The sequence below is a fragment of the Fusarium phalaenopsidis genome (genome assembly GCF_050370095.1).
Source record: "Fusarium phalaenopsidis strain FUZ10S chromosome Unknown contig_32304, whole genome shotgun sequence".
NCBI classification, from domain to species: Eukaryota; Fungi; Ascomycota; class Sordariomycetes; order Hypocreales; family Nectriaceae; genus Fusarium; species Fusarium phalaenopsidis.
The window spans coordinates 1,308,535-1,321,797 of record NW_028145404.1 but is presented as its reverse complement, the minus strand read 5'-3'; the positions used below and the strand labels follow the sequence as shown (position 1 = coordinate 1,321,797).

General features: G+C 54.1%; 5 protein-coding genes across 5 annotated transcripts; 4 read left to right on the top strand and 1 right to left on the bottom strand.

The window, feature by feature from the left end:
- Nucleotides 1-330: 330 nt before the first annotated feature.
- LRP88_09709 (putative Sin3 binding protein-domain-containing protein) lies at nucleotides 331-1,545 on the top strand (the record flags this gene model as incomplete). The annotated part of the gene is made up of 1 exon (XM_083246190.1): nucleotides 331-1,545. One exon carries the CDS (start codon nucleotides 331-333, stop codon nucleotides 1,543-1,545), a length of 1,215 nt encoding a protein of 404 aa, XP_083097303.1.
- Nucleotides 1,546-6,547: 5,002 nt separating this feature from the next.
- Nucleotides 6,548-8,538, top strand: LRP88_09708 (C2H2-type zinc finger protein; the record flags this gene model as incomplete). Its single annotated transcript, XM_083246189.1, has 4 exons — nucleotides 6,548-6,781; nucleotides 6,833-7,036; nucleotides 7,087-7,168; nucleotides 7,244-8,538. 4 exons carry the CDS (start codon nucleotides 6,548-6,550, stop codon nucleotides 8,536-8,538), a joined length of 1,815 nt encoding a protein of 604 aa, XP_083097302.1.
- Nucleotides 8,539-10,349: 1,811 nt separating this feature from the next.
- Nucleotides 10,350-10,754, top strand: LRP88_09707 (uncharacterized protein; the record flags this gene model as incomplete). Its single annotated transcript, XM_083246188.1, has 1 exon — nucleotides 10,350-10,754. The coding sequence occupies one exon, from the start codon at nucleotides 10,350-10,352 to the stop codon at nucleotides 10,752-10,754; it is 405 nt and encodes a 134-aa protein (XP_083097301.1).
- Nucleotides 10,755-11,005: 251 nt separating this feature from the next.
- LRP88_09706 (uncharacterized protein) lies at nucleotides 11,006-11,330 on the top strand (the record flags this gene model as incomplete). Its single annotated transcript, XM_083246187.1, has 2 exons — nucleotides 11,006-11,181; nucleotides 11,258-11,330. 2 exons carry the CDS (start codon nucleotides 11,006-11,008, stop codon nucleotides 11,328-11,330), a joined length of 249 nt encoding a protein of 82 aa, XP_083097300.1.
- Nucleotides 11,331-12,333: 1,003 nt separating this feature from the next.
- Nucleotides 12,334-12,840, bottom strand: LRP88_09705 (uncharacterized protein; the record flags this gene model as incomplete). Its single annotated transcript, XM_083246186.1, has 1 exon — nucleotides 12,334-12,840. One exon carries the CDS (start codon nucleotides 12,838-12,840, stop codon nucleotides 12,334-12,336), a length of 507 nt encoding a protein of 168 aa, XP_083097299.1.
- Between the last annotated feature and the right edge of the window lie 423 nt (nucleotides 12,841-13,263).

Genomic DNA, 13,263 nt, shown 5'->3' with positions numbered 1-13,263 from the left:
TCGCGATGCTGCAAGTACGTACCCGACGACTCACACGGGTTCACCTGCCCTTGGCCGGCCATGTACTTGTATCCGACCTTCGCAGCTCCCAGGCACCCTCCCTTTTCCTTCTCTTCAAACAACAACAACACCAACTAAGGAACATCACGATTCGTATTAGAGTCACCTGTCACAGTCCAGATCATCGCGTCAGCTCTGCCACGCCTGCCATACTATCGCCTCGTCGTTCGCAACATTGTCTTGCCAGCGCTCCGTCTATCCGGCTTCTGAACTAGGTACGTACATATCAGCCCGCCCTCGGTGACTCAAACCACCACCGCGTCGCCCATCATGCCCACGACTCTTCCTCGTTCCCGCCGACTCGTGCGTCGCAAGGATCGCATCGCATTTCTGTCTTGTTGCCCGAGATCTCATGCGCTGACCGTCGACTCCCTCCCTCAGACTCTCTCGTTCGGAAGCGCATACACACAAGACCGAAATCCGGTAATCATGGCTACCATGGCAGCGGCTTCTCGCGATATCCCCCAGGCCTCCTCGAGCCGAGACAACTTAACTGCTGTAGCGGCTCGGAGTGTCCCTGCGACTGTGACACGATCTCAACCCCTCCCTACTCCCCCCAACTCCATCTCTCCCTCCCTCCCGCCTCACGGGCTCAAGGCGCAACTCCAGAAGGCCAAGCTTGACCCTATCGACTCAGACCTGGACCTTCACGAGTCCTCGGACCACGGCCGGTCTGTATCGCCTGCCCTCGAGGCGTCGGGTGCCATCACCAGCTCCCTCCTCGCCCGATATCACCTGCCAGAGATCCTGCTCAACCACGGTCCCTTGGCGATCCGACACATTATGGGATACCTGACCACCTCGGTCCCCGGGTTCTCAGGGATCCCCCCAACAAAGGCGAGGCGACTGGTTGTGGGAGCGTTGGAAGGTCGGGGAGGCGAAGGAGGTGGACTGGCTGGAGAGGTGGAATTTGAAAAGGTGGGATGGGGACGATGGGATGCCCGCCAGCGAGGACAGCCGGCGCGACACCGACAGGGAACGCCCCCTTCGTCCTACGGAGCAGGCATCCCCATCTCCAAGAACGGCGGTAGAGGACAGGATCGGGCCCGACTTATGGCGTCTTCGAGCAACGGAGATTCGGTCAACTTCTCCCACGATGATGACCACGACATCTCCATGATGGAGCATGAGGCGGACAAGATGTCCATGGACGGATACGCGTCAGCTTCGTGCTCTGAGGCTCCGGAGGACGACGTCGTCATGAACGACGACCCTGAGGATGCGACCGACGACGAGGACTGGGCAGCGGTGGGGGCCGCTGCTCTCCGAGCCGAGTCCTACCCCAACCAGGCTGCGGCCCAGACGGACCGCGGCTTCGTTTCTTCTTCTGTATATACACCAGGTGGACTTCGCTCTTTCTCCGCCAGCTCCGGCATGGCGCGCCCACCTCAACCAGCACATATCGACTTTTCGGCGTTGGCGGGTACCTCTGACGCACAGGAGCGGGAGGCCGTCGAGGCCCTTCTGCGACTCGGTTCTGTATAATACCTCTCTGCATGCGTGGCGTTTGGGGGCTTCCGGAATTTGGCTGAGGGCATTCATTCGGTTTGGGTTGGCTGGGCCCAAAAGAGAAGGCCGTGTCGGCCCAACATGATCGAGGCGGCGACCTCTAGATCACAGCTCACTATCACGATGACACGGTTCTTCGAACAGATTTCTGGGTTATGGGCTTTTATTTTCTCATCGGTTTCGATTCTCGGCGTCTTGGTACTCGGCGGCATCCTGTCCTTTGGGAGGCGGATGATTTTTCGTCGGCTTTGGGGGAAAAGTCAGCAAACGGCATGGGTCATTCAAGGTTTCAACGCTTGGGTTAGCCCCAGGCACAAACCTTGAACGCGGGTCTTATTATTTTTTATTGAGGGGATACAAGTCATCCAAGGCAGATATGTCTTGGCTCGCTTGTTCTTCCTGTCGCTCCAAGGGAGCAGTTCGATTCTTGGTGGTCCCAAGGGACTACTAATGCTAGGAGTTGGACTCCTGAGCGACACGACAACTCCCTCGATGGGAAGGGCTGGTCTCTGAGGTTGCGTCGTCTCCTTGGGGCATTCTGTTTTACACATACCCGGTTACCCGAGCCTGGCTTTGAGCATCCACAAGCAGATCCTACCACTTCAACATGGCATTGTGGAGGACTATGACGACAGATATTTTCATGCCTTGGTAGGCAGTTGCAGCCAGTTTTTGCAACCTTCTCGACTATTTGTTTAATTACCTTTGAAGGGGATTTGGGGCGGGCGAGCCAGCATCATTAGATAGAGGAGGAAGAAGGTGGAAAGGGGAACACATTGGATGAACTTGGTACAAGACATGGATATGATATCATGGCTGGAATCAAAAGGAGCTGGACGCCATCATGAGCGTGCCCCTCAAGTCTCGAGTGCCAAGAGCACATGCAGACAGACAAAAAGGAGTAAAAGCAGCAAATTGGTGAAGGATGGATTAGGTAGCTTCCTGGTCGTTAGCATTCGAAGCCCCGCCAGCTTTGCAAATGGAAGTCTTGATCTTTCTTTCCCGCAAACCAGAGTCGATGATGATGAACTGTGACAGCGATTGCGTGATCTAACCTTGGATGGATGTTGAAGCAAGCAAGCAAGCTAGTCGGGGCAGCCGAAGGACATTGCGACGTCACCTCAGGCTGGGGAGATCATGTTGGGGACGAAGGTTGTTGTGGCGATTGCATGACTAGACCGTGAACTGGTGGTCTTGAAGGGATCACATGCTAGAACTTTGTTGACTGGTTTAATTAACATAGGGTAGGTGAATAAACAAGGTGAAAGAATTGAAGATGTTGAGAGATGGAGAATGAGTGGTGATGCGGTGGAAGTCAGTCGATGTGTGGTGCTGATCGACCGTCACGTGATGGATGGAACCATGAATTCAGATCTCGCACCGGCACTTGGCGACACTCATCCAACAAGCATCGGCATCTCGTATCAAGAGAAGATTTTGTTTGCTACTCCTGGTCTCACCAACCTTCCATAATCTATCCATGATAGCGCTAGATCATCTGAGGATTTGGAACCCGATCCTCGTGCGAGTGCACCCTGTTCGATTGGGCAACGACGCAAGGAGTGAGATGATGCCGATGAGAGTAAAAAGAAGAAAGCAACATGGATCCCCTTTTCTTTGGTCTGACAGGTGAGGTATGAGGGATGTCTGTTCATGGATACACACAACATCACCCGAGAACAGAATGATAAGCAAGTCTCGCTAAACCCCCGCAGATTGCCTGACCCGCGGGGCGCCATGGCCGTCGGCGATGCTTCGATGGGGAATATCGGTGCTTCTGCCTTGGGAGGGCAATCGTCCAAGAGACTGGGCATGCGAGATGACATGATCTCAGTGCCGGGTAGAGTCCTTTGCTTGGCCCCAAGAGGATGCCCAGACCTGGGCTGAAATCATTACGACTCGGCCGTCTCCCGATGGGACGGCAGATATCGGCCAAGAAGGAGAAAGGAAGGTACTGTAAGGTCACCGGAGGGGGGGAAACCAGGGAAGGGCATCCGCCTCCGCCGCACGCCGACAGACATGAACTGACCGAGGGCTGGGCGATGAGTGCCCAAGGTCTTGGCCACAAAGCTTGAGCAGTCAAGCTTATTGTTTGTACGATGGATAAAGTGCCCCCCATCGTCCTCCCTTTTACCTTGCACTGCCGCGTTGTCGTCATCGCACCCAAGACTCTTGGCGGGAGAAAGGAAAGGGGTGGACTTGCGGAGAGGAGTTCTGGGCGTTTTCTTGGAAGCTTCTTGGCCCTCGTTGGGGACTGGACGAGGGGGGGAATTCGGTATCCTGGTTGCGGACCGTGTTGCCTATGGATGGATGGGAGAAGGTCTTGGGTGCTGGCAATGGCCGTGAGGGTCTAGTGACGAGATTACAAGCTCCTTGGCGTTGAGGGCACTGTGGCGGCAGTCTGTTTCTTTGCTGAGCCATGGTCAAGCCTCGTGGCAAAATACCCCCAGACACATCCCAGTCGCTGCGGCCAAGACAAAGGATGAGGCACTAATAGACTTGGGAGAATTCTACGGAGTTATACAGTGTCTCGGAGGAAAGGGGCTGAATGATAGAGGATTTAATGAAAGAATGAGGGCTTGTTAAAGGCTTCAGGATTGTAATGTTTGTTCTAGTTTTATACAAAAGTGCCATATATGTCAACGAATACTCAGTATCCATTCTTAACCGAAGTTGTCTTTGAGTTTTCTTTGGACCGCGTGGCAGTCCCCGGCACCCCGGGTCCCCGGCGATACTCTCGGGCGCCCGACCGAGTCCTTGCTCGGCGCCGGGGGGAGAGCGGATGCCGTGTGTAGGGATAAACAACGTGGCATTTCTCCAACGGGCAGGTTCTTATTAGAGCGTGGGATAAAGATGTCTCGTGCGATGAGTTCAGTGATAAACCAGTGTTCCATATCTGCGATATATCACGTCTTGAACCTCGGTGGTCGGCTCACAATACGGTTTGAAAACGGCATTGCGCATCACGAGTTTACCGAAACGGTTATCGAGCATGGCGTTTCCCAAGATTGGACTACAACAAAGTCCGCATATTTATGGGGCATCTCGGATGTTGCAGGGAGAATACTCCGTAATATCTTGCAAAAGCGTGCGGTTTAATATGGAGTAGGGGCAATTTACATCGTCCGTGAAAAGCGGAGGGATGGGGAAGATAATGAGGGGAGGGGGGCCTGCAGGTCAGATGCAGGTCGCGATACGTAACAAGATGTCAGGATTTTTCAGGAAAGTTTTCGCGTAGATGTGAGATTGCTTGCATTGTTATTTGCGCCTTTTCGGGGTGCCTCTTGTTTGCGGCTTGTAAATAAGTCCTGCTGACCCTAGACCAGAGAAGAAACGAGGAGACAATAGGATCGAGAGGGGGGGGACAGAAAAAAACGTGGGCTTGGGGCCGCTTGGCTGAACCCCGACGATCGGCTACGTTCCTGGAACTCCCCTCATGAGCTTGGCGACGAAGGAGAACGAGGTCTTGGCCCAGGCGCCGCCAAGCATCTTGGCTCTCTCTTGGCAGGCTGGGGCCAAGAGCGCTTGGAGCTGGCATGAGAAAGAGGGAGGCCTCGGCGTCTGGCGGAAAGCTTGACTGCAGATAGCAGAAGGCATGCCTTGGCTTGCTTGGCTGCTGTTGCGAGTCGTGTGGCCGCCCCCCCGGGCTTGGCCCCAGAGTCAAGTCATCTGTGTGTCAGATATTGTGATTGCTTTGGGTGAGTGAGCTCATTGTCGTGTCCCCGTGCGAGTTTGATGGCTGGGGGGAGGGGGGCTTCTGTTTCCTCTTTGAGCATGTCGTCTTTTTTGGCAAAGCTTGATTAATCACATTTTGTTAACCTGATGCTTTCCATCATCTGCCACAACTTAAAGAAGGGAGGGGGATTGGAGGGGAGAGAGAGAGGCATTAGCCGTTGCAGACGGGGGGGTGGAAGAGTTTGGCTGGGCGCTGGGCACCAAGAACCAACAGCTGCAAATCCCGCCCAAGGGGACACAGTTTTCGCATCAGAGTTGACAAGGCTCTGGCCGCGTCCCTCCCTCCCCGAACCAGAACCAGCCTGAGATGAGGGCGGTTGGATGCGGCGACGTGCCGCCCAGGAGCAGAAGCAGGAGCACGCTACTGGTGACGATCTCTCCTATTCGCTTTGAGTTGAGCGCTGGGCTGCTGCCACCGGACTTGTCAGTTCCCCGGTAGATCCGGACGCATGCACTAGCCGGGCGGTTCATAATAACCCTCTATTCATTGCCAATATTGCACAAGACAAGCCTCGCGTCGTTGTGCTACTCCTACTGCTATCTCAGTCTCTTTCTCTTCTGCCCTGTCGGGTATATCCCCCGAACGCCCTTCCATGCTGCCACACACACAAGCACACTCACACACGCACCCCTCGGAAATCCCAATCGCTCAGGTGACGTTGGCAACCGAATAAAACGCTTGACGCAGTGGTGGCCAGCCTGTGTGAGGCCCCGAGGTGAGCGAGACCAATAGCAGCGTCGCGATGAGGGGCAGTGCCCAGACTGCCAAGCCTTGGCGGTCTTGGCATCGTTCCCTCCACCTGCGCACTCGGCGTAGCGCACAGTTCCAGTACTTCCAACTCTACCAGAATGCTGCTGTGAGACAAGTACCTCCCGCCTTCGGATACCTGACAATTCTCGCCAAGACCGCCAAGACTTTCCGCTCGCTCTTACCCTCATGCCCAGACTTTTGCGTAAATGTAAAGGGAGCACATCCCCCCCCCCGGAACTCGATATGAAGGCAACTTCTCTTCTGATCATCTATCAATCTCTCCTCGATCCTCCGCAAAGACATATTTGATCGCGTCTGAAAGGCGATCCTTTTGAGCGTATACTCGTCCTGTCTTTGATGCACATTGGGAACCTTGAGTCCCCCTCAGCCCCAAAACAACCTTAGCCTCACTCGCTTTTCGCCGTTTGGCTTGAGCGGTGCGTCATCGGCTTAACAAATACTCCGTGCACAGCACCACCACACACAGACAGTATGTCTCCTCCGGTGCCTGAGCAGCAGCCACAGCAGCCCGGCCAGCAGCAGCAGTCTTCGGCTGTGTCGTCGTCTGGTAGCGCCAGCAACGACTCCAAATCTGCCACTCCTGCGCCCAGCGCTGCCTCAAACACCTCTCAGAGCAGTGCTACGCCCTCGACAAGCTCTGATGATAACCTCATCTGCCGATGGAATGCCTGTAACCAAAAGTTTACCACTCCAGAGTCGCTCTATGTAAGTCTTTGAGATTCCAATGACCCTGCGCAGATTGCTGACTTGACGTAGGAGCACATCTGTGAGCGTCACGTTGGTCGCAAGAGCACCAACAACCTCAACCTGACTTGTCAGTGGAACTCTTGCAGGACCACCACAGTCAAGAGAGACCACATCACTTCGCACATCCGGGTTCATGTGCCCCTGAAGCCTCACAAGTGTGACATGTGCGGCAAGTCTTTCAAGCGACCCCAGGATCTCAAGAAGCATGTCAAGGTAAGCATCATCCCCTGTTCAGTGATAACAGTTTGACTTACACGACACAGACTCATGCCGATGACTCTGTCCTTGTCCGGCCATCTCAGGATCCTCAAGGTGGACTTAACTACAGGCCACAGCCTCCCAAGGGTATGTCGCAGCTCGATTCTCCCCCACGGCCGTGGCCATCCCGTTTTCCTTACCTCGAGGCTAATTCGCCTCCAGGCCCCTCTAGCTATTATGACCACAATGGCCAGATGCGAACTAACGCCGCCGCCTTTACCCATCAGGCAGGGCATCCTAGCGGCTACTATGCTCCCCAACCCTCTACCAACTATGGCCTCTACTTCAACCAGCCGCCCCTGAACAACGCCCGCACCGAGCACCTTGGCTACAGCGCCGCCCCCGGCGGCTATGATCGAAAGCGCGCCTATGACATGGTCGACGACTTCTTTGGCAGCGCCAAGCGTCGCCAGATTGACCCCTCCTCATATGCCCAGATTGGCCGCTCCTTGATGCCTCTTCACGGAAACCTGTCCATCCCCAACGGCCCCATGGCCGCCACAGAGCAGTACATGCCCCAGCCAGCTCCTCCGTCCGCCGTGCACGCTGGCCCTGCTCCCAGCAACCCCCTGGCTCAGCAGTACTATCTCCCTATGCCCAACGCGCGCACGCAGAAGGATCTCATCCACATCGACAACATCCTTGGTCAGATGCAAGACACCATCTACGAGAATGCCAGCCACGCTACTGCTGGCGTTCATGTCCACGGCGAGGGCTTTAACGGTTACCGCAACACTCCTTCGCCTCCTACCTCTCACCGATCACCAGGAGGCATTCCCGTGACAGCCGATGCCTACCAGTCCGTGTCTGCAGCTACCATGGCCTCGCCCCTGACAGCCATCTCCTCCACCGGCACTCCCGCAGTCACTCCTCCCTCTAGCTCCATGTCTTACACTTCCGGCCACTCTCCTAGCCCATCCTCCTCGGGCATGTCTCCTCAGTCTCGCCACGGCTCAACAGCCTCAGTCATGTATCCCACTCTGCCTACAAGCCTTCCTGCAGTTAGCCAAGGTTTCGGCCACTCTGCTACCACAACTCTGGGACCCAGCTTTGAGAGCAACGAGCGCCGTCGCTACTCTGGTGGTATGCTTCAGCGGGCACGAGGACCTCTGCCTCTGCCTCACGAGGATACCAGCGGCGCCTCGACTCCTAAGGCGAGCGAGTCTGCCCTGTCAGTTGGCTCTCCATCCTCTGAGTCTGATGTTAGCGACGCGACCCGCGAGCGTGAGGAGCAGTATGACCGATGGCTCGAGAACATGCGAGTCATTGAGACCCTGCGCGAGTATGTCCGAGGACGTCTTGAGCGCAAGGAGTATGTTGAGGATGATGATCGACGACCAAGCATTGCGGATGTCATGGATGTTGACCCCAAGAGCCCCAGGGGCCCCATCCGAGAACTGGGTACTCCTCGTGAGGGTTCCTCACTGTACCCCATCCTCCGCATGCCTGGTGCTTAGGCTGCTCTCTGATGCGGCTGCTGGTCTTGCTGTATTTGTACTATTTTCCTTGATATTTGGGGACTGCTTGATACGGGTCTTTTTCAATGCAACGTGTCACGACTACATAGGTGGTCTTGATGTTGTTGTCAGGTTATGTAGCATTTGTTGCGGTGTGCTGGAACACTCTTGGTTGAAAACCTGGCTTGGCCAGGAGGCTTTACATTACTTTACGGTTGGTTGTGAGTTCGGTATAGGGACCTGGGGATGCAAGAGGCTATGCTATGGATGATAATTCCAAGATGCAAAAACACAGTCAGATTCTCGATTTGGTTATACTCTTTCTCTTCTCGGCGGCCGCCACCGTGCCGCTTCTGGACGGCAATGTATGTATTGGATGTCTTGTCTTGGTTGGTGGTGGAGGCTACGACGGTTATGAACATTGATTGGAAAAGACGGCTCGGATATGGGCGAGTGGGAAAACTAGGGACATGAATTTCAATCTCGTTGCCACTGAGGCAGAATACCAAGCATTACGTCTTGAATATGGCTGAGGCTGAAAATGGTGATTGCTGGATCGTGACTGTTCAGCGTAATACGAGATGCCCGATACGAACTGACTGTAGATCAATTGAAAAGATGACCCGAATCTGCTGGATGAAGCAAGACATGGGACAAAAGTGCCTGCAGAAGTAGATTCAGATATGGTTGATGCAAGCTTACTCTGGCCAAGGGAGCCGAGAGATCTTGTCAGCTCCGAGTCTGTAGGTGTCAGATCCCATGATGCCAACCGGGGACGAATCAAGAAGGAAATAAACATTCCAACGGGCAAGCCATGCATGCAAAAAGATAATTTCACAGGTTGATTCATCTGAACTGCCACAATGCCGAGAGTCGGGATGGGGATGCAATGTCGATCATGGGGGAAAGATGCTCGATCTGGAGATTTTGACAGCTGTTAGAAAACGTCACTTTTTGGCGGGTACATGTGTTACGATGGGGCAATGTTTCCAAGAATAGGAGGCTTGCTTGTCGGTGTGTGTATCACTGAGGTCATGTTTGTTTCTATGGAGGTTGCATCGCAGACCGACCCACGTGGGGATATATGTACGTTTAGCCTACACGGGCCGTCGGCAAGCCATTATCATAAGAAGAGAAGGTTGTATTTCGGCAGTCACTGGAAATAAATGCTACAAACAATGGCGGAGAAAGAGAAGAGCAAGACAAGGGGAAAAGACGGTAAATCGTATCAAGGACCAATCGGGCACAAGTCTGAAACAAAAGAAGGGAAATGAAGCGATCCCCCCTAGTGATCGACAAAACGACCGGTGCGGAGGATAACTATGACCCGCGGGTTTTTGCATGAAGCGGACCACGCGGGAAGAATAGTGTTTACGTCGATCAAAAGAAGAAAAGAGGCTTGCTTCAAGTAAGATTACGCAAAGGATGGAAGGGCTGTGTATTGTACTCTATTGAGGACGAGGGTTCGCGTTTGGTGGAGTTGCAGCCGTCGGACGTAGATTGATCGACCCAAAACACAGTCTGGTTCGTGTTTCCCTTGTCAGTGACGTGACCTTGCAATGCAAGGCCTTGTCGAATATATAAATGTGTTGTGTTCTCTCTCCCCTGTTGTTCGAGGTTTGGTCACAGACTCAGGTTGTCAAGTGATTTAAGAAAAGAGACTTGGGTGTCTTGTTCACTGTTGTTCAACAACACTTATTCTCATCTACAACCCACGCAACTACTCTTCCCACACTTGCATCCTCACCTTTTACTTTCCTTCCTTCTTCCTGGACAAGAAACAGGAAGAAAACAGAAACACAGCCTTCATCATGCGCTTCTACACCATTACCGCCCTCTTCATGGCCACCGTCGCCATCGCAGCCCCCGCCAACGACGTCAAGGAGTGCTGCTGCTGCAACATCGGCGAGCCAGCCATAGTCTGCACCCAGCGCGCCCCAAAAGACTGCATCTGCCCTGCCGTCATGTGCCCCGAAGGCGCCCCGACCCGGTGGCCCGACTCTCCGACCCCCGAGCCTACCGCTGTTGAGAAGCGTCAAGCTGAAGAGACACCAAAGCCGGAGCCATGCTGCTGCTGCAACCCGGGCAGGGGAGCCATCGTCTGCACCATCCGCAAGCCGGAAGAGGACCAATCGTGCATGTGTCCCATGGTCCTCTGTCCTTCCGACGCTCCGACCGTGACCGAGGGTCCAGGCGCCAAAGAGACGGGGAACTAGATCCTTCTAATGACCAGGGGGAAGAGGATGCAACATGAACGCCTTTTTGGGAGAAATTTCACGCCTGTATATACTTTGAAGGATCCATTCCATTTTTCTTTTACGTATCCCGTCGAATAAGGAACATCTTACGTGCATCGAAATGCGGTCGTCGTGTAACCAAAAGTAAAAAGCTATATAAGCCCTTGTCCCCCGCGAGTCTAACTTTGCTCACCCATCAACACCAACCAAGCAAAGCACAATCACCAAACATGCACTTCTCGTACCTCCTCCTGGCCCTCGTCGGCACCGCCATGGCCGCTCCCCAGCTCGTCGCCCAGCAGTGCTGCTGCTGCAACCTCGCCACCAACAAGTACGAGTGCTTCAACCCTCCCAAGTCGCAGGGTTGCAACTGTCCCGCCGTTGTTTGCCCCGAGCCCGCTGCTTCGTGATCATGGACAAGAGGTGAGAGGATCTGGTGGCATCTTTCGGGTATTATCCCGGTCTAACTAACCGGGAAACAGAAGGGCGTGGGAGCTGGGTGAGACAGTGTTGCAGGTTGTGGGAGGGTTTCTGACATGGACGGCAACTGTCTGAGGGAGTTGTCAGCTGACAGTGCTGTGCTTCCTTGCCTCATTGGTTTGCAACTGAGAGGACTGCATGCTGTATGATCATAATCAGCACTCAGGCCATTAATAAATCAGCCTACCAGGCTTCAACCCCATTCATCAAACTGTCCGTATTCTGTTAGTGACGCCCAACTTGGCGGTTGAATAGTCCATGTTTGGCCAAGCCACCCCTCCAATACACCAGCCAATCAACTCCCTGGCCAACGAGACATGTCGATAGAACAGGCAATCCTACAAATGCAATTGCCCAACAGAATGCCTCGAGAATGCCTCAGCCTCAATGAACAACAACTTCACTGAAAGGTGATCATAAACAAATAGTCATCAATCACACGCATCAACACAGTCAATGCCAAGATAAGAAATTATACACTATCAAATACAGATAGGGAAGCTACTCCAAAAGGGCCGATATGTCGTGTCCCAAGATTCAACCCCACGATAGATTGCTGCTGCACTGCATGTACAGTGTTTTGCTGGGTCTCGTGTTACCCATCACTTGCCAGAGTGATCCAAGGCCTCGTCCTGTCTCACCGGGGCGCAGTTGCTGCCGCCCGCCCTCTTCTCCACCTTTTGTTTCTCCATCTGCTTTGCATATCCTTCTCTCCTGAGACCTTGGACCAGTTCAGTGGCAGCTCGTGTCCGTGCGAGTTGCACATGTGGAAGGGGGATAGAGAGGCAAAAGTGTCGTAGGGGAAGGGCCGCCGCTGATGGGTAGCATTGCGAAGATTAGACCGCAGCGTAAACGGGTATATAGTAAACTGGTCATAAAAGTGCCGTCGACTCTCCGGTTGCCTGTGGCAGAACCGGGCCAAAGGGCGGGTTAGTTCGCTGAATTTTTTGCGGGAGATTATCCCAAAAAGAAGAATCGTATTCAAGACTTTGTCGTGACGTGTTTGTCGTCCAAGACGGCTTGAAGTTGCATCGCCGGCGACGGTGAAAAAGAGAAGCGGGAGAAATGCTTGCATCTCTTATTGGAACTGAGTACGGTCCTTCTCCTTGAGTCCGCCGATCTGGTCCATGTCGATCGAGTAGAACTGTCCCTTGGCCTCCTTCTCGTAGGCGGGGAGCTGCTCGTCGTTCATGGGCTCAAGACCGACAGCCGAGTTGTCGCCAACCCGGACAACGAGAACACGACCGCTCTTTGGTCGGCCCTGGTCGTCCTGCTCATCAGGGAAAGTGATGTGGATCTCGGGAACATTGTCGGGAGAGTAGGGAGGCGAGTTGGGGTTGGCAAGCATGGGGTGGCCGTTCTTGTTGATGACAAAGACGCTGGAGCGGCCATTGTGCGTCGTCTCGATGGTGAGGCCTCGGTGGTTGGCCATGCGCTTGGTGTTGCCGTCATAGTACGAGGGGAGACCATCCTCCTCGTCGTGGACAGGCTGCATCTGCTTCTGGCGACGAGCGCGGCGGAACAGGAAAAGGATCGAGACCAGGATCAGGCCAAGGAAGACCAGGCCGAGAAGTCCGAGCATCATGTTGATCAGGGTGTCGTCCGAGCCATCAGAGTCCGGGGGTGAGGAGGTGGTCCGGGCAAGGAGGTTGTGAAGGGAAGGCATCGTGAATAAAGTTGGGGTCGTAACGTTATGACGATGACAGTGATAATTGAGTTTCGTGATAGTCAATGAGGGCTCCGGTGTACAAAAAGAATGAGTGACGGGCCGTTAAAGTCTATAATTCGCAATTGTCAGTAAGTCCAACCAAGCAGTGAGGAGATAGCCGAGAGCCATCGGCGAGTGCGAGCGAGAATTGCCATTCTTCCGAAGTGTGAAGCCCATCTGCAACGCATCATCCAATACAGCAGCCAACCCCCATTCCCCATCATGGTCGGAAGAGCCATCGAGGCTTGCTGGGCAATGCGAACCGGCCAAACCGAACGAGTTCCCTCCCACCAATTCAAT